At 36.9% G+C, this 20,085-nt stretch overlaps 1 protein-coding gene across 9 annotated transcripts in view; it reads right to left on the bottom strand.

The window, feature by feature from the left end:
• LOC5573245 overlaps nt 1–20,085 on the bottom strand; it is a 96,559-nt gene that overhangs the window by 7,852 nt on the left and 68,622 nt on the right. For 5 of the 9 annotated variants that reach the window (XM_001654404.2, XM_021847221.1, XM_021847219.1 and 2 more), the window contains one exon: nt 18,701–18,874. In XM_001654404.2, coding sequence (XP_001654454.1) covers nt 18,701–18,874 — 174 coding nt within the window. The other 4 variants (XR_002500872.1, XR_002500874.1, XR_002500873.1 and 1 more) reach the window with 4 other exon arrangements.

Genomic DNA, 20,085 nt, shown 5'->3' with positions numbered 1-20,085 from the left:
GAAAAACAGGGTGGTGCTCTTTTTATTTCGCTGAATGAATAGTTTGAAAATTAACGAACATCAATGTACAAGCTGTGGAGGAGCAAAATACGGCATTTATTGAAAAGATAGCACATACCCAAACTCATACATTAAAATTCAAAATTACTATAATGAGCAGTCAAGTTTCGCTTCTTAACGTGTTCACCGATGCTATTCGTATATTAATCACCCAAACATACACCGAATAAAACTACTTTAAGTCGTTCTTTGGTTCGTTTGATTATGGAATACAGGATTGGCTTCGATTGGAATAGTAGATATAAACATCCAGGAATAGCAGTTAGTTTACAAGACGAGACACATTAAAGATTAGTCATAAACACGTTGATGGCGCAGTTGGAGCTAGACGGCTGTTTAAAAGTACTTATGGTTACTTTGTACTATCTGGTAGTGATTGCTTTCGTCAATGTTCGTTCGTTTCAGTGACAAGTGGCGCTGTGGCGAGTGGAGTTCTTTGGCTGTGCTCTCGATTGGGCGCTTTAAAACGAGACGATACGGATAACGTGGCGGTAATATCACATCAATATCTCTACTTGGGGCTTATAGTTCATGAGAGGTATGACAGACACCGTGGACACTGAGAAAAAGAGGAAGAGAAAGAGAGAAAGAAGTGGGAGAAAAGTGGAGAAAGTTACGTAAAACAAGATCGGAGGGGGTCGATTTGGTGTCCGATGGGGTCGTAGGCAAATTGGTATTTGATATTAACGAAAAGTTGAGGTGCATCCTATGATTTCGCCAATCAAGGATTTATCGTATGCTGAATCTCTCGACAGGTGAGATTTTAGTGTTTAATGATGGAATGCTTATGGATTTAGCAACTAAAACCTAAACCGATAAAAGAAACAAATTCTGTGAAAATACATCTCATGAACATTTTTCTAAATGCTTTGTTTGGTTGTAGGAAACTCTTATAGGACTACCGTTTTGATTCATATTACGGACAGCTTCAAATTCCGGACACTCTCGTTTGTATGGGAAACATTTCACACGAAATGGTTCAATTTTCGCCGTCCAAAAGTTCTCATTTTCGAGGCTCGTTTTATTAGGTTTTTTCCATAAATATAATTGCAAATTTATAATGCCCAACTACCTTAGACGTCTCTTAAGTAGTTGAACGATTTCAATTGATGATTTGACTGTTCCATTAATGATTATCATGAGCTGTCCGTAATTCGAATCAAAGCGTCCGGAATATGAGGCAAAAATGAGGGAGCGTCCGGAATAAGAATCATGAAAAGGCCACACGTTTTGATTCATTTAAAATTATTCAAGTTGCGGACGCGTATTCTTTACCCACCATCCAAAAGTTAAGGGCTTCTGACGCTCGATAACGCTATAAAATCATACAGAAGGATTTATTTTGTATGGTCCAAGCTGGGTTATACTTCACTGAGGCCTTAAGTGTCCGTAATATGAATCAAAACGGTATAAATTTACAAAACATTTAACCGCTTATGGAAACACTGATTAACTCATGTAGTTTTCTCATTACCATATGGTGGGCTTACAATTTGTCCACTAGAGGCTTTTTGTGATGAACCTTATAATATATACGAACTATCATAATAGGGGTATTCACTTAAAGCTGCGTAACTAAGGTTCTGCGTAATATTGACATAAGAAATATTTCAAATGAAATAATTCCTTTCTTGACTCATCGTTGACGAATTTATAATCAAGATACCCAACCAAAATCGTTCAAAAATTTGTTTTTGTTTGAACTCAGTTCGCATTTTACAAGAATTTGAGCATTTTCGTTCGCGTATAAACTATTAAAATTCTTTCAAGAAGCGCACTCAAAATTAAAGCTTAAGAAGTGCTGAAGGAATACCAGGTCATTGCACGTAAGCTGCTCGTGAGGAATCGGAACGCTTCGCAATTCAAGATCAAAACCTTCGCACCGGCGCCGATCGTGGCTAAGTGGCGTTTCTGGTACTTCCTGCGGCAGCTGCGTAAGTTCAAGCAGACGACCAGTGAAATCGTTTCGGTCAAGCGCATCCTGGAGAAGACTCCACTGCGGCTCATGAGCATAGGCATGGTCTGACTGCGTTACGCATAACGTACTTTTACTTAGTGCTACAGCGACACGCCTTCGCGTCACTGTGTCCCACTCCATCAAAATCGTCAAGGTTGAATCGGTGAAAACCTCCAAGACCCGTCGTGTTCACATCAAACAGTTCTACGATTCCAAGATCCGCTTCCTGCTGGTGCAAAGATACCATCACAAGCGCTACCGGAAGCTGTTCTCGTTCTGCCAACCAGATACCTACTACTAGTGAAGAATTCGGGGCCGCCGTTTATTTAGCTGTTGATTCCAGTCTTTTTTAGAGAGTGAAACCAGTGCTTCTAAATGCATTATTAAAACATGTACAGCCAATGTTAGTTCTAATAAATCAAAAGTTATAGCTCGTATAAAACAAAAAGGTAATTTTGTCTGATCGTTGTCCAACAGCAGCTCTTTCGATAGGTTTGAACATATAGAGAAAATGCTCCATCAAATGATCTGGCTTCGTTCAATGTTTAAATTATCGACTTTATCACCAATTTGTGAACATGCGAAACCTGAGAGATATATCATATGGCGCCATTAACACGAAATTTTCGATGATAATACCGCATTATGAGACATCCCGTTTAAAATATTTTCAAGTAGCTTCAGTACACCACTATCGATCCATTATCAGATCCACTCATGTTCCATGCAACAAAGATGCGTTAATAAATTGACATATTTGTGCAAACGGGCAACCATTAAAAAAAATGCTCAAGTTAACTTACTTCCATCATTAGCGTCGTAATAGAACATGTGTAGAAACTTTTGCACTGACGATACATAGTTTTGAGAACCACTTCTTGGTTAGATGACTAGAACAGCTGTTATCCAGACGCTTCCACCTAATGTTTAATTGGCCCATTTCTCATATATGTCATCCCATTTCGATCAAAGTATAGATGATTTTCTGTTGCGGAAGCATTCGCGGACTTTTGGATAATCATTTGTTTGAATGTTTATTTATCTTCTGACAATAGTTGTTACGACGACGAACGCATTCTTCGCTCGATTTTGTGTCGATTTTTGACAGCTGGAAATGTTTCATGTGCAGTTTACGCAATTTTGTTAAAGATTTAATATAATCAAATACTCGTGATTTACGCAGCGTTTTACGCTGTTAAGTAAATACCCTTAATATATTTATGCCATGAAGGCTATAATATAAGCGTAACTTTTTGTAGTTTCCATACTTCCCTACAATACCAATATTTATAGCTTTCAGATGTCGTAAGAACATTTACGGAGGGGACATGTCTCTCCGGAGATCAAGTCTACCCAATCTCCCCTACTATTTTTAACACTTAAGAGCCCGAGACGAACCTTGAATATTCAAATGGCCTCAATTAGGAGACCAGTAGATCAATTAATTTGAAATAAATTTTGAAGTAAATTCGGTTAGTTGGTCTTCCAATCCTTGGGTGAGACATCCCCCAGACCCCTCCCCTTTTCTAGATAACAGAAAAAGCGTGGACACGAGGGATCCAAAATAGGCCTCAAACGGACATCTCAACATCCAAATGAGCTAGAAGTTTGGTGTCTTCGGCAAAGTTATTCAGCAGATCAAAGGCTATCTGGCAATAAGAAATTCTGATTGAGAATTCATCCGCTAGGTGGCACTAGTGACAAATTTTCTTCAATCACCTGTATCTCAAAATCCTTATCAGCTAGAATGCTGGTGTTCAGTAGATCAAGGGCTATCTGGCGGTGGAAGGCCTGACTGAGAATTTTCCTGCTATGTGGCGCTAGGGACACTTATTCTTCAATTGTCTGTATCTCAAGATCCTTATCAGCTAGAAGGTTGGTGTCTACGAGCGAAGCAGTTAAGCAAATTAAGAGCTATCTGGCAGTGAAGGACCTGATTGAAAACCTTCTCGTTCGTTGGCGCAAGTGACAATTTTTCTTCTATAGTAATTATTTTAAATTCCATTAATAGTGAAATGAAATCTTCAATCTTATGTACCGTAATCCAAGGGCACTATATTAATCACTATTTTACAACTTTTTGTTGTGTTTTCCTTCGGAATTCAAATATTGTCAAATAAATTTCGACAAAATCAGTACTCCATTGATCTAAATTAGCTTATTTAACATATCATATAAGTAGTTTTAATACCAAACAAATTAAATGACACACTGGGGCAAAATTGATCACCATACAATAAGGTTTAAAAATAAAATCTCCTGAATCTGAAAATGATATCAAAATTCTTACAACTCGAGTATTTGATCATTATATTGCAAAACAGAACTATGAAACTTTTGCCTAATACGCCTAAATGTAGGCAATTTCCTTTGAAATAAGCACATTATTCAACAATAAACGGTTTTAGGAGCGAAAAACTATACTTGATATGCTGTATGATATCAAAAATGAGTCCAGTACCGTTTTGATTCATATTACGGACACTTCAGGCCTCAGTGAAGTATATCCGATTAAAAATTGAAACATGTTGGTTGGTATCTGTGCGTTATCAGACTTTCAAATCACCTTCTTCCGAACTGTGGGCGAAAATTTGGATTTCAAAGCATGAATTACCTAAAATAAATAGAAAATAATTATCCCATGTATCTTATTCCAGACGCAACCTCACTCTTGCTTCATTTTGCGGACACCTTGTTTTGAATCCCGGACAGCTCACGAAAAGGAAAACTTCAATACTTAAATTATAATTAAAATCCCGCATTCGTAAGAGCAACGTCAAAACTAGTAGCGCATTATAAATTTTCATGAATTGCTGTTTAAAATTCTTATTAAAACGCGCCTGAAATATGCGAACTTTCGAACGATAAATTTTGAAACATTTCAATTGAAACCTTTCCCATACAAAGTAGAGTGTCCGGAATAAGAAGCACCAGAAGATTGGTTTTGCACCGACCTTTCCAACTGTATTGCTTACACCTTTAAAAAGTGTGAATATTTCTATGCAAAACTGATCCTAATAAAATGAAATAGTTCAAAATCATCATTAGACATCTATAAACATGGATTGTCTGTGGTGTCAACGAAACCTTCAGCATCCTTGGGAGGAAATGTTTCTTGGTACCGACCTGATCAAATTCGCACCAATGCACAATGGTCAGAAAAAAAAGTTTGGCCAAAACTAGTTTTATCGCCCTAATAGATGAAATATGAAATCTGAATATGTTATTTGGCGTTTTTGTTGTTTCAGAAGGGGTTAGGTTGCTTTCTTAGGCAGAGATATTCAGCACATTTAGGGCTATCTGGAGGTGAAAAATCTATTTGAGAATTTACAACCTTCTAGCTGATTAGAATCTTGAGATACAGATGATTGAAGAAAATTTATTACTAGTGCCACCTAGCGGAAAATTATCAATCAGATTTCTCATCGCCAGATGGCCCTTGAGCTGATGAATAACTTTGCCGAAGACACCAAACTCCTAGCTCATTTGGATGCTGAGACTTCCGTTTGAGGCCAATTTCGGACCCCTTGTGCCCACGCTTTTTCTGTTACCTACACAGTTCGAACGAAACGTGTAGATTTCTGAGACATATAATGCACATAATTGGAGCGTGGAATATCATGGATATTTAAATGATATGTCATGTACACTTCAATTATATGTGATGTAATCCAGCAGAATCCTGAGTGATTACATGACATATAACACATTTTTACATGATTTCAGGATTAAATTTACATGACATCATGTTTACATCGCATAAATGAGGTTTACATTAAGTGTAATCTTCATTAACAGTGTAGAAAAGAGGGAGGGGTCAGTGGGGATGTCTCACCCAAGGATTGTGAGACCAACTTATCGCATTCATTTTAAAATTTATTTCAAATTAATTGAACTACTGGTCTCCTAATTGTGGCCATTTTAAAACTCAAGGTTCGTCTCGGGATTTTAAGGATTAAGTGATACGATTCATGTAACCTCAGTTTTATTCGACAATTTTCAAGAGCTGTCAGGCATTGAAGCATCATTTCTGCATTACACATTAGCCTAGGACACGGTTATATGAAAAATTTAGATTCTCGCTCCAGTCCACTTTTTGGATTGCATTTAGGTCCCATAACAACTGTGCAAAATTTTAGCTCGATCGGTGAAACTATATTTTAGCGCTAGCCGTTCAAAATTTGTATGGGATTTACTATGGGAAAACTTACTTTTGCAAACAAAAATCGCCAGAGGTCGCCCATTTTCCTCTATAAAAATTCTGAACACAGATCTCGATAGGTATTTCTATGATGAACAACATTGCAAAAGACCGCAAAGTAATCCGATGCTTGTGAAAAAAGTTATTAAGCATAGGCTATTCGGAAATTTTGCCCGATTTTGTTATTATTGTTATTCCTTCACGTGTTAATCAACGTCGCCTTGCCAATAGGTTTTCATTGAATAACTTTTTTCACGAGTGTCAGATTATTTCGCGGTCTTCGGCAATATTCTTCATCGTAGAAACACCTATCGAGGTCTGTGTTCAGAATTTTTATAGAGGTCAATGAGCGACCTCTGGCGATTTTTCTTTGCAAAAGTAAGTTTTCCCATAGTAAATCCCATACAAACTTTAAACGGCTGGCGCTAAAATATAGTTTCTCCGATAGAGCTGAAATTTTGCACAGTTGTTATGGGACCTAAATGCAATCCAAAAAGTGGACTAGAGTGAGAATCTAAATTTTGTCCCATACTATTACACATGTATCAATGCACTATTATCACTTTATAAATTGCACTGCTACACTAATGTTACTTTACAAATTGCTTTATCATTGGTATAAGTGCCCATTACCATTTTTATATGGGCTTCAACGAAGCACTCGTTTTACTAATCAAAACACGTCTTTCGAAAAACTGCACATTGCACATGAAAAGCTTTATGCGTTTCTCACTTTTGCATTCTTTAAATCTAACAGTATTTTTTTTTAACTCGAGTAACAAATTTACACGAACAAAAAAAATTGTAATTTGTCCAATTGACTTCTTAGGAGTCAATTAACGCCATTTGAAGTTTATATGGAAATTACTGTAGAAAAATCAAACCTTCTGTGTTCAGTCCTCTAACTGCTCGTCATAATCATCTATGGTAAAGTGAACAAACTCCTCTCATGTGAAATTTTCCCAGCTAAAATTTTGCCGTAGACCACATTTTGATGGGACGTAAGGATTATGTGTTATCATTGATAACAAAGTGTTCATCAAATTCTGAGACGCTCATTCATTTACTTTCAGAGCAACACCTCCTTTTTAGCAGTAGAACATAAATAGTAGCCTGGATTAGTTTGCTCTGTTCTTCCTGCCAGGACAAAAGGTCAAAAATCAACTTTCAAAGAAGGAAAAATTTCCCACCAAGCAAATCATTTTCGACCTTTTGTGCTTTCGACCTTCTGTCCGTAAGCCCTATACATTTAATACCACTTTATGATTATGAATAACTCTATTTATCCTGACGTTCAATCAAAATTTGATCTTTGGCAAAGTTGTAGCTGGAAGAATTCCACATGAGAAGAGCTTGTTTACTTTTCCATAAAATATTATGACGATAAGATAAAGGGCTACATACAAACTGTTGGCGCTTTCCATAGTAATCTCCACATAAACTGCAAATGCCATGTGCACAGTCAAATTTCTTACGAATAATGTCAAACTTTGGAAGAATGCTAAATACTATATAAAAAAGCGTTTAAGCACAGGGGAGCCAACATTTCAAAATTTACATTACTCTAATGGAGACGCATGGTTACTCACCTTTTTAAGAATATAATCAATATGTTCAAAACGCATATCATAAATGGATATGGTGTCTATTAAAATGTGTATGGAGATCGAGGACCACGTGAGTGGTTGTGCTTATCGAATTTTGCTTAGTACGCGCTATTTATGTTGGCTACTGCAGACTTTCTCCAAAAGCAATATACCCAAATTTAATTTCACATTTTTTTTTCTGAAACATTGCAGCCAAAATGACGCTAGCAGCTTTGTGGATCTATGAATCAAAAATGACTTTTTATATCGAATCACATCATGTTTCTGAATATTAAGTATATGTATGAGATAATCTGATACACAAAAGCGTCGAAGCTTTGGATGCAAACTGGCAAAAGCTATTCGGTTGGAGAGATATTTGATACTCTTCACCGTCGAAGAAGGATGGGCGATTGTGATGACGTATGAGATGCAAAATCGATGGAATTATTATCGATGGCTTTAGCTTTTGGGGACAATAGACATCGGAAAGTATACATATCTCGAACAAACATACATAAACAGACAAACACAACGAATGGAAGCGGAGATAAATAGGGGAACCTTGTCTTTTAGCTGACAATATAAAGATTTATAGAAAAGCAAGAAGGCAAAAAACAACATCGGTATCACGGCAAAACAAAATCTCAGACAAAATCACCGTGTAGGCTGGGTTACTCAAATGCGAGTCAAATGGAACTTGCCTTGTTCTGCACCTTCCATCCAAGCTTGTTGACAAAAATAGGCTCTTTCGAGCGGTGTTAGGTTACTACTGAACCGGCTTACAATGCGTATCCTGGGATAGAGGGTTGGGTTCGGATAGCAGGATTCGTCGGCATAGATATAGGTTCAATCGGTTGAGTATCATTGAGATGGCGAACGCAAAGATTGCATTGTAGAGCAAAAAGGAACGTCGTAGAAAAATCGAAGCATCAATAAAAAATGCGAAGTGAAAATAAGCTGGTGTCTTTCAGAGAGTAAGATATGGGAAGTTGGAATGGGATTTGCCTTATTTTGCGTCGTTCAATCGTGAAGCGTCTAGAATCAGAAGCTAATGTGAAAGTTATCTTCTGTTCAGTTTCGTGCTATCATTTTATTTTTAACGGACGCTTTATTCGAATGCATTCGAAGAATGATAGGAAATATTGATGGAAACGATGCGACGAAGTGGGTGATGTGAAGCGTGTCGAGAAAAAAGAACGAGCCGGAAATAGCTGATTGGTAAAAATGAACGCAACTTCTTGAAACACTGTTTAAATGAAAATCGACAATAAACTAATACGATAAAGCTCTATCCGTGTCAAATTGTAGTAATCAATCAGTTGTCATACTGTTGTACTTTATACATCAGAAGTGAAAAATCGTTCTTATTTTACTTCAGCACCAGCGAGCAGTGGCTGAGAGCGTGACGAATGAAAGGTCAATTTAAATAAATGAATGAAAAAAATCAATGAATCTAGAAAATTAATGATAAATTGTCTAGGTCTTGAGATTTTGTCTTAATTGAAAATGCGAAATCAGTCTAGCTTAAGTTGTATGTTAGCTTTCATTTTTTTTCTATTTGGGCGATAGAATAGAGCATTGAAATGCTTATCGTTTGCTTTTATAATACCCTTTACCAAAAACGATTGCCTTCCCTCCATTGCTTCCCAGCTCTGCACAACATGCATTGCTGTATGAAAATATAAAAATATGTTAATCGAAGACCATAGAGAAGCCCCATATGAACATATGAGACACAAAGCATAATGAGAACACGAACAAAAATATTTATATACTCAGTGGATCCGTGTAATTGAAAATAAGCCAATTACGATCTCATCACGAGGTGCACTGCGGTGAATACCGAAATGGAAAACACGCGACAGACACATTTGAATTAAAAAGCTTTTGACATTAATTTGGCATCATGTCCGATAGGGAATTGGTACTCGAAAAGGTTGTTGCTCGCTCTGTTTGCAGTTTTAAAATTCCATGCATTGGAAAAGCGAATCGATGATGAAGAGTTTAGGTTATTGGTGGTTGGTAGCGATTGAAATGGAGCACGTATTAAATAAAGTCGAATATGAAAGCCACTTCATTATAGTATAAAAAATGTTCAGTATTTTCAACAAATTCAAAGATGCATTTGAGTTATAAACAAAAAGATTTTTGAACTAGAGTTTAAAACAGGAGACTTGTTGGTATTTTTCTCACTTCGGCCATTGACCGAATGTAAATTGGCCTAAAAATTACACTAATGTGAAATTAAAATAACATCTCAGAATGAAGATATGGAGTTCTTATCTCGTCTAGGAATGTATCCCTTTCGGGTCGAAGCAGCACAATTTGCTGAACATGATTTTTTGAAACGGCTCGTTCAGGGCCGGTTTCAAATATACTTTTTTTTTCGTCTTCAATGATCAATAGTTAATTAGTTACATCCATTTTGAAGCGTTAACACATAGCAAGAGAAATTTGATCATAAAGATGAAAAATCGTCCGTCCCGAAAGGGATATAAGCCACACGTTATGAATGAAACCGTGCAGAATGTGACTGTGTTTCTTCTAGGAGAATTACATCCCTGCCCAAATTAACATTACTACCGACCATTTCATGCAGATGAGTGGATGGTGCCTATTCCAACATTGTCAATTGAACGAATAGCCTATTTTAAAAGAAGGTAAAATCTTTTATGAAATGATTTGAATCTATCATGTCGACACAACTGGAGGATGTTAACAGGAAAATAGTTTGATCATAACATATTGTGATATTTATAACTTATTATGGTACAATTAAATTATGAATCTCTGGCGTCTAGTAAATTATGTAACTTAATTGTAACTAATTATGATATAGAAAGGATTATACATAGTAGAAATGAAGTTTACTTTTTCTTTTCAACGAAATTTTTAAAATCTACACTAGACTTAAATACCTTATGATTTTTGTTTATGATTTTATCTTTAATCAACTTGAATTTTCGATTTGCGAAGCGAGATATACTTATGTATGGAACTTTTATCTTTCCTATCTGAAACTTTAACATTACCAGCTAATGGAAGCGACCTAACATTAAATTTTTGAAAGTCTTATAAATGTACAAATTATTGAACAATTTAACCCATTACCTAAAACAAAGCCGTTATTATAATAGACTCTACTAGCAATCGAGATATGCTCATAAGAAAAATCTTTCTATGTGTCGTGCAAATTCTATTTATTTTATTATACCTTCTGATTTAATTGAACTGTAAGTCTCTTTTCGGTAGGAATATCTACATTTTATGGCAATATACGACGTCTATTACTACTGAATTCAACTCTCTGATTCGTGGGACCAAAGAGCTTCCTAATCGAATCTTTGATGAAAGAGTTTTCCACTTCTGTAAAGGTACATATTCTATTAAAATCAAATTTGTTTGACACTCATTTTTCTTGATTTGAAATTCTATGAGCATGAGCATAAGTGCATCCATTTTCATGAGGATGTAGGAGGTGTAATGAAGAGTCCCAAAGCGAGTTTTGTACTAAATGGTTCCTGGAGTCATTATCAGTGATGGATAGTGGCGAGCAGTTCTGCATAACTGGAACAAAAACAAAACCAAACGCTCCAGATCTTTAGAGCGCTGATTTACTAACATCTGTCGTGCTCCCGAGTGACCGAGGCTAAAGTGATTTTTGAACGTGTTCAGAGTCACATTGTGCTTTTGGAAAAAAAAGCTGCTTCCCCTCATAGATTTATGGTTTTTAAGGGTTTTTGACTACAAACTGGTAATTTACTGTTTGGTGGTTATACAATGAATTTGTCTGTCAAAACTAGAGTTACTGTACACGTGCTGTAGCCTTAGGTGCAGGAGCCTCATTGCTTGCAAGCGCGCAGGAGCCCTGTACATTGTGAGACCTTTTTTGGTGCGCCTCATTATTCTTGAGATGTGTCTGAATGAGGTCTCATGTGCTTCGTCACATGTGCTGTTTAATATTCAGCGCAATAATTGAAGTGATGACAAAATTTTTCAACGAGGATCGAAATTGTAACTCTCGGAACGCGAGTCTTCAACCATATCATGTAGACTATCTAGACACCTGCATAATGTTGCGAAAATAGTTGTAGAAGCTCTTCGTTACTAAGCAGTTGTTTCGCCGTAGCGCCGAGCAGCGCATGAGACGAGTCTCCCCGGGTGCACATCACCTAGCGCGTGCTTTCAGAATTTTCGTGAGCCTCCGGCTAGCGCAGCACACTAGGATTCCGATGAGCTGAGAGACGATTTGGTTGGAGGCTCGTCAGTACATTTATGTGCTCCTGAGAAATCTGTTACTCTAGTCAAAACCATAATAAATCACACATTACTTGGTTACTCGCGAGTTATCGTTCCCGAGCTTGTTGCTACTTCTTTTGGCATGTTCTCCCGAGCAAACGGGTGCGGACCTGAGAGAGACTCGCGAAGAGGAAAAATATCAACGTCATATGCAGCCCAGATTCCCCTCTCACGAAACGTCAAATGCAGCCACCGTTTTTATGGCTGAAAAAGTGAAAAGTATTGTGTTCAAAGTAAACTGTTATTAAAAACCTCAGTCGGCGGAGCAGTTTTTCCCAAAGTTGCTGATAAATCTAAGCAGAAGATTAATTATTTCTAATGTCTGCTACGTTTGCTGGCATGAAATTTCACTCAAATGGCTATTTATGATTCGATGTGATGCAAACTTAATCATTTTTTGCTGAGAGGTTCATGTGAGGATTTGAACAGCATGCGCATAATTGGTATGCGCATGCGCATAATTGGTATGCACAAAGTGGAATAAGAAAAAAACTCAGCAATCACAGAAAAAGAAGACCGTCTTCGCGAGTCTCGTCTCAGGTGCGGACTTACTCACACCAAGTCAGTTCGCGAGTCTGTCATGTTTTTCTTGCCTTGGTATACGCTCGTGAGCTGCTTCGTGACTTTGCCTCGCCCACTTGCATACAGGCAGATAAAAGATAGAGAGAAAAGGAGAAAAAGAGCTCACTTGAATGGCAACGCACAACGTATTTTGAGAGCTACTAATACGCTAGCTAAATTATAGCTGTCAATATACTTCGGGCAAAGCACATCGTGCTTTTTCTTTTTGGTTCGGATAGGGGAAATTGGCCGACATATCGTGAGTTATTGGGCAAGAATGAGAGAGCGAAAGATACGAAAAGTACGAAGCAAGGCGGGTTCAGCTTCTGACTACAGAGTACAATGAACCAGCCTTGGTACAAAGCATGTCGCGCTACAGCGAGTGAACCGCTATTTTTTTCCGTTCGCACGGTTCAGTTTGCTCTTCTATTCGCGACTACGAAACAAAAAGAGATTTACAAAGCACTCGCACTTATGGAAAACCTCGCTCACTAGAATGAGTGATACGGATCGGAACCGTTCACTAAAATGAGCCGTTTTGCCCATCTCTAGTACTGATGCACCACTATAGGCGCAAAGGAGCAAACAGTTCAAGCAAAATAATTGTTTAAACGGTTTTACGTTTATATTTAATGAATATTATTCGATTGCTCGTATCATTTTCGTATCGTACACCATAGAAAAATGTCACATAGTCATTTATTTACGCTAAACATGTCAAAACATACTACCTCCACTAAGTCCACTAAGGTCGTATGATCCGCAAACGATCTGGGTCGCAGAGCTGAATGCAGTTGGACAAATGTTGCCTATGCTGTGGACAAAGTATAAAGTGAAACAAAGCTGTTTCCTTGAAAAAGGTACAATACATGTGTCCGAAACACCGCACAGTGAGAAAAAATGTGGTAAACCGACGAAAAATTCTGTATCTTGTGAATGCAAGGCGTAATCCTTGAGAAAATGTTTGTGTCTTATGTAAAGAAGGAATTAAATAAAAAATTTCTGATGACTGCATAGATTGTTATCACGCCCATTTCATCCAAATTCTCCATTTTTATTAGAGATTTCGATAGGATAGCCTAAAAAAGCGAGTGGAGTGCATGAATTAAAGCTAACCGCATGGATCGGTATCAAGTTCGTTTTACCAAAATTCCCCAATTTATCAAATTTTTGATTGGATTTCTCATACACTGAGAAATATCTACACGCCAAGGTCGTGTGTTTTACTTATAGATTTGCGCAATGAGGAAAACCACATGGCTTGAGTGTGGTAGCCTTATGGATTTCGTCATTGACTTCACTGTATAATAACATGTGTACCGTAATCCGGGGTAACATTGATCATTTTTTTTAGTTTTTCTTCAATTTTTCATTTCACAATACAAATGTTACAAGTTTCATATTTTTAAAACAAGTACTGGCACCCACCGCTCCTAGCTATGTACTTTATTTTGTTTTTCGAAAGATTTAAACATGTTTAAATAAATGTTTTAGGTGATTTTTTGATTCAGCTGATATGGGGTAACATTGATCACCCAAGTAAACAACGTTCGCTAATATTGGAAATGTCGTTACTTACTATAATCAGGGCCCCTGAAGCCGAATATGAAGACCAAACTCTTACAAGTCATTTACTTTTTGAGTTATTTCAAAATTAAAAACACCTTGAACCGCGTAATACGCCTAAAAGTAGGCAATTTCCTCAGGAAATTCTACATTCGTAATAGTATTTAGTTAATGTTGCCTAAATGAATAAACTTGTGAAAGATTTGACAACGGAATCGTTTTCGACGATGCCATTTTTAGTAACACCCGCATTTTCCTTGATCACATCGTCTGCAGAACTCATGTGAGACATGAATTTTCGGTAGTGTCAGTGAAAATGATAGAAATCATTGTTTCAAAAAGTTGACAAATTTGCGCATGAACTAAACGCAATTTTGGCAAAAACCTTAATTATCATTAGCTTATGAATATACGAAAGAGAGGCACCATTCGAAAATGCTTCATCAATAAATCTTTGTTTGAACGTTTAACAAGATGAGTCATCCCGATCAATGTTACCCCGCTGATCAATATTACCCCGGATTACGGTATCAACATTAGGTAGTCATGAGAAACAAACATGAATGTCTAAATATTAAATCATGAAAACCAACTGATTTGCTTATTGAATTCGAAATGTAGTGGCTTTAGATAGTCATGTGTGATAGAACATGAATGTCATGAGACTGAAAAAAGAAATTTGATAGAAGAAATCTTGATCCCCAAAATATGGATTCGAAGCTCCTCTGCTTGTCGCAAGCTCACTTGAATGTTTTTTTTTTTTTTCAAACAAGTGAGTCAGCAACAAGCGGGGCGCCGCAAATCCATAATTTGGGAAGCCCGGGATTAGCATATATCATTTTATTCGAAGCTGAAATCTAGGAAAATCTGTTAGTGGAATCTGATTTTTCTCTAATGCCAATAATGTATGTATCCAACGCTGGAAGTTATGCATTTTATTTATAGAAAATTAGAATAAACACCTCATATTCACTCGGACATCTTCACTAATAGAAAGAAAAACGAATCCGCAAATTTTCCTCTAACATTTTCAGCTTCCGAATTTGCCTTTTCTCTACATGATGATGACTGTCGTTCGACACGAGGTCCAACAGCAATTTAGTTCGCTATGGGTTGATCACTAATAATTTAGAAATTTGGAACACGGAAATCGACAGCAAGCTCATCGATTTCAAATCGACCAACTTGAACATGATGATCATGACACAAGATAATCATAAGTTAAACACACTGAATCCGTGTTGGGTGATGATCCATAGCACCCATAGGTTGACGCATACGAATTTGAAATGGAAAGCTTTAGGAACTTATGTGGAAAACTATGGAATTCGTGTTGTCGGTTGATGAATCAGTCCATGAAGCAAAACTAAAGAATTGAATGTGTAATACACACGAAGTTTGTAAGAAAATCACAACAAATCGACATAAACGTTCATGAATCGATCCATAATTTTAAACACACGGATCAAGCGTGTGGATTTTTTCAGTGTACGTTATGAAGGGAAACTGATTATAAGCTGTTGAAATAACATTTTATAAGCGATAACAGTCTGAGTAAGTAAGTACAGGAATCAAAACTTACCGCATTGTTATCATCTTTATTTTATAAGAAAGTGAGTGCTGGCATTACCGCACGGTTCGTTGTCATGCTCATTTTACCCAAATACTTCACTTTATCAGGTTTTTGGTAGGACTTATTATATCATATTCAGCGAAGTTGATTATGAGCTACTGAATTATCGTTTTTGAGCGACAACAGTCAGGGAGTACATAAATTTAAACTGATCATACGGATCGGTATCGTGTTTACTTTAGCCATATTCCCCAATTTGTAGGGTTTTTATGTCATTTATCATATTCTATGATGGCGGAACCGTTTATGAGCTGTTTACATTACCTTTTTAGGCAATCTAAGAAAGTGAGTGCAACTCCTTCGCACACTGCATGAAATCCATTAGAAAACGTTATTTCAATAGTTCATAAACAGTTGCCCTGCAATCAATATCAGAAACCCTAATAAAAGTGATCATTTAGGGAATTTGGATAAAATGAGCATGCTACCGATCCGTGGGGTCAGTTTTAATTCATGCCCTCCCTTCTTTAGACTATTGTCGCTTAGAAAACGTTATTTCATTAGCTAACTGGTGTCCCTGCGTATCATATGAAAATCTTGATAAAATAGGGAATTCGGGTTAGCTCATACTCAGAGCACCAAAGCGTAGAATTGTACAAGGTACTCAAATATACTTTTTGATACTCTATTGAGATTCTGTTCAGAGGGTTCAAATGCATAAAAAGAGCTTATACACAATTTTCTTACATCTGATGTGAGAAATCCTATTAAAAGCCTAATAAAAATGGAGAATTTAATAATAACAATATCAGAACCACTTTTACTCAATTCCTTAGACAATTTCCCATAAGATACAGATATTTTCTCATGGATTACACACTTAAATTATTTCACCGACCTCAGTAAAACTTTTCGCCGAGAACCCAACAGCTGAGAGTTCGGTAATTTTTGCCGAAATTCGGCGAACGTTACCGAGATTCGGTTAAGGTTTACCGAGATCACTAACATCGTCAAACTATTACCGAGATATCAGCTGTTGGGTTCTCGGCGAAACCGTTTAAGTGTGTACGTTTTACGTTTTCAAGATAAATAATTCATTCTTCGTCGGTTTACTACCTTTTTTCAAACCGTGCGTCAGATGTAAGCTAAAGCTAAAGCTAGAGCTCTTGACAATATTAGGTTTGCCTTGCTTTTCTGTTTTAATTTGAATATACTCATATACACACTCAATCTGTTCGGTAAAAATAACTGGGTCAGTAAACTAAAAAAAAATGTCAGAAATCGAAAAACAGAGATTTTTTACTGAAATTTTGCAGAGAGCTTTCTTTTTATATCATTTATCGATAAAAAATAAAACATGGTAAAATTTACTTTTCAATTACGCGTGGCGACAGTTTTCATTTTACTGACTTTTTCGGTAGTTCCAAAACCCAGTAAAATTTTACCGACCTCAGTAATTTAATCTAAGTGTGTAGAGGCAACATATTTCAGTTTGTATCCACTAATTTCGATTACTTCATGCTCTAACTTCTAAAGAAGACCCTAAATCTAAAAATCGGTCGTAAATTGGCAAAATATGGTTCTGAGACATTGAGATTTTATGAAAGGGTGATCTGAATCTGGTCTATTCAAGGAGTTTATCGAATTACGCACTTAGTTATCAATACCATTCAGGCTCTTATTACAAATCATGCGAGAGTCAGGCATGACCTACTTTTCTTTACGTTCCACATTCTTGTAAGTTATCCTTGTTCAGTAGGATATTCACATTACGGCATACGATAAGGTCAACAGTATGGTACATTCTAGGCTAATATCGAGGCTAATATTTATGATTATCGATGAACTCCTGCTCATGGCTGTAGAAATCTAACCCACAAGTACGTGACATTCGCACGATAACATGAATGTCCACTTTGTTCAAGTGATATCAAACAGACGACACCAGCAATACAAAGACAAGCCTTTCAATAGGCATTGTATCCCCAACATTCGACTATACTGTAGTCGAATGGATTTAAATTGGTCACCTTTCCACATTTTCGTCACCTCTTTCATTATTCAATTTTGTTAACACGGAACTAAACGTGTCCCTAATATTGGCTTAATTTCACTTCTAATATTCTCTTTGTCCAAGACTCATTGGATGAAAATCTCCAAAAAAATCCAGTGGGCCATGATATAGTCATTACCCTATATCGTTTAACAAGATCATCAGCGATTCAATGGGCGTTCACCACATACTGCTGGTATAGCAAGAGTACGTGACAAAAAGAGGAACTAGTTCGATATAAAGTGCATATATGTAAATGTAGTTGTTGCAATCTGTGCAATAGACGGGCGTCAAGCGATGCTCTGGGATGATGGAAGGTGCTTTTAAATGTGCAAGCATAGATGTAGTTAGATATATATTGGCAAAAGCTAAGGAATACCAAGTTCCGTCTATACTGGAACGTCTGCTTTTGGGGACATGTGAATCAAGTAGATGCGATGAACCTCATTTAAAAATAAAGTTTACGTTAAAAATAGAGAACAGCTCTTTTAAGTAGTCGAGATATAGATAGTTGGGGAAAATATTCATCACTTGACAAGTGTCAATATGCTGAGAAGAGATAACCCTTTCAAACCTGTTGATAGCGTCGTTCTCATGAGGACGTTTAGTTAAGGAGAGTAAACAACTTGAACTGAACGTGTAAACTAATAGTAAAAAGCGTGAATGAGATGCAACTAGTGTGAAAAGATTAGAATGAATTCAACGGAAATGAGTGATTTCTATTGGATCGAGCGATTGAGTACAGGCGTTGACAGATGGATTGTACAGAAAAACTAATAAACTTCATAGTAAATTAGATTCTCTGAATCGGGAATCAATACGTAACAGAACGTGAACTTACCTCCGGATGGAGTGGTCGGTGTCACCACTTCGCTGCTAGTGGGAGTCAGCAGGATATTGGAGTTGGACAGATCGTCGAGGCCCCTCTCGGCGGCACCCTTCTGTATCTGCATGGCTTTGCGGTGGTGACGTGTCGTAAGACCACCCGTCTCAACGTCGCGCTCCAGTCGATGGCCTATAGGGGATCGGAAATAATTGAGAAGTGTTAGTACCGTCAAGTGACCAGTCGCCGTGCTGCCTCCATTTACAGAGTGCATATGCAGGTGGCTCAATAATATTTATCGAATTGGATCTAACTCTTAAAATATATTATTTTGTTGGTAGAATAAGGTAAAACTGAAGAAATGCAATAGTTCTTCTTACGCCTAAAGATGAAAAAAATTGATTATGTAATAAAATTTCTATAAACTAAGTTCGATAACGAGAATTTTTAATAATTTAAAAATTATCATTATCGTACCGAATTTTGTTAAGTTAGTAAAAACGCCACGTTTGGCAATTTATCGATGATTTTTTTTCCTTGTAGTACCTTTTAATTAGATTTATATGACCGTCCCTGTTCATGAGTGTAAAAATCATGAAATTAAACAATGTGATATTTGTTGCTAATTCAAGATTTATCTGGCTAATATCAAGTAGTTAAGCGAATAGGGAATGATTTGGATAGTATGGTTTAACCTTCTAAAGCGATTTTAATAAAATATTGATTTGAAAATTTTGAAAAGCTAATCGAACGAAATTCTCAAGCCAGATTTGTTCCATTGTACTACTCGTACATGACTCTAGAGGTCAACCTTTCTTTGAACCTTTCCAATCACGTTTGCTTCTCTGACTTTTCAAGTTCCGTTGTAGTTTTTTATCTAACCATGAGGCAAGACATCCAAAAAATTATTCCACGGTACCTATTATGTGTATGAAATGAATTTTGTAGTGCCGCATATAAACTTCACAACCCTAGCTAAATATTTGTCGCAGCGTTAACGGTTATACATTACGCATCAGGGTGAATTGCAATATTTTCTTTTTACGGATAGCCTTAGATCTACACCGAGAAATCAATTCGGAACAACTGACCACGATAGGCGGCACTCTTTGCTTCCTCACTTGAATCAAAGAGCCTGGGCTAGAGATTGCTTCGATTTGGTGTTCGGAAAATTTGTCTAGAGCATCGAACTGATTTCTCATTTCGATACAATTCTTCATTTCACCCTTAGAAGAAAGTTCGCATTCCGGGGAAACGTCCTTTCTTCCATTCTTGCCACGTTTAGTGACAGTTTTAAATCCCACTTTATTGGAAAGATGTTGTGGATTCAGATTTAGGATTATTTGTATTTAGGATTATTTGTAGTTGCAACCATGTTTAGTGAAAAAAACAAACGAAAGAAA

The sequence above is a fragment of the Aedes aegypti genome, chromosome 2 (genome assembly GCF_002204515.2).
Source record: "Aedes aegypti strain LVP_AGWG chromosome 2, AaegL5.0 Primary Assembly, whole genome shotgun sequence".
Taxonomy (NCBI): Eukaryota; Metazoa; Arthropoda; class Insecta; order Diptera; family Culicidae; genus Aedes; species Aedes aegypti.
This window is presented reverse-complemented; position numbering and strand designations above follow the sequence as displayed.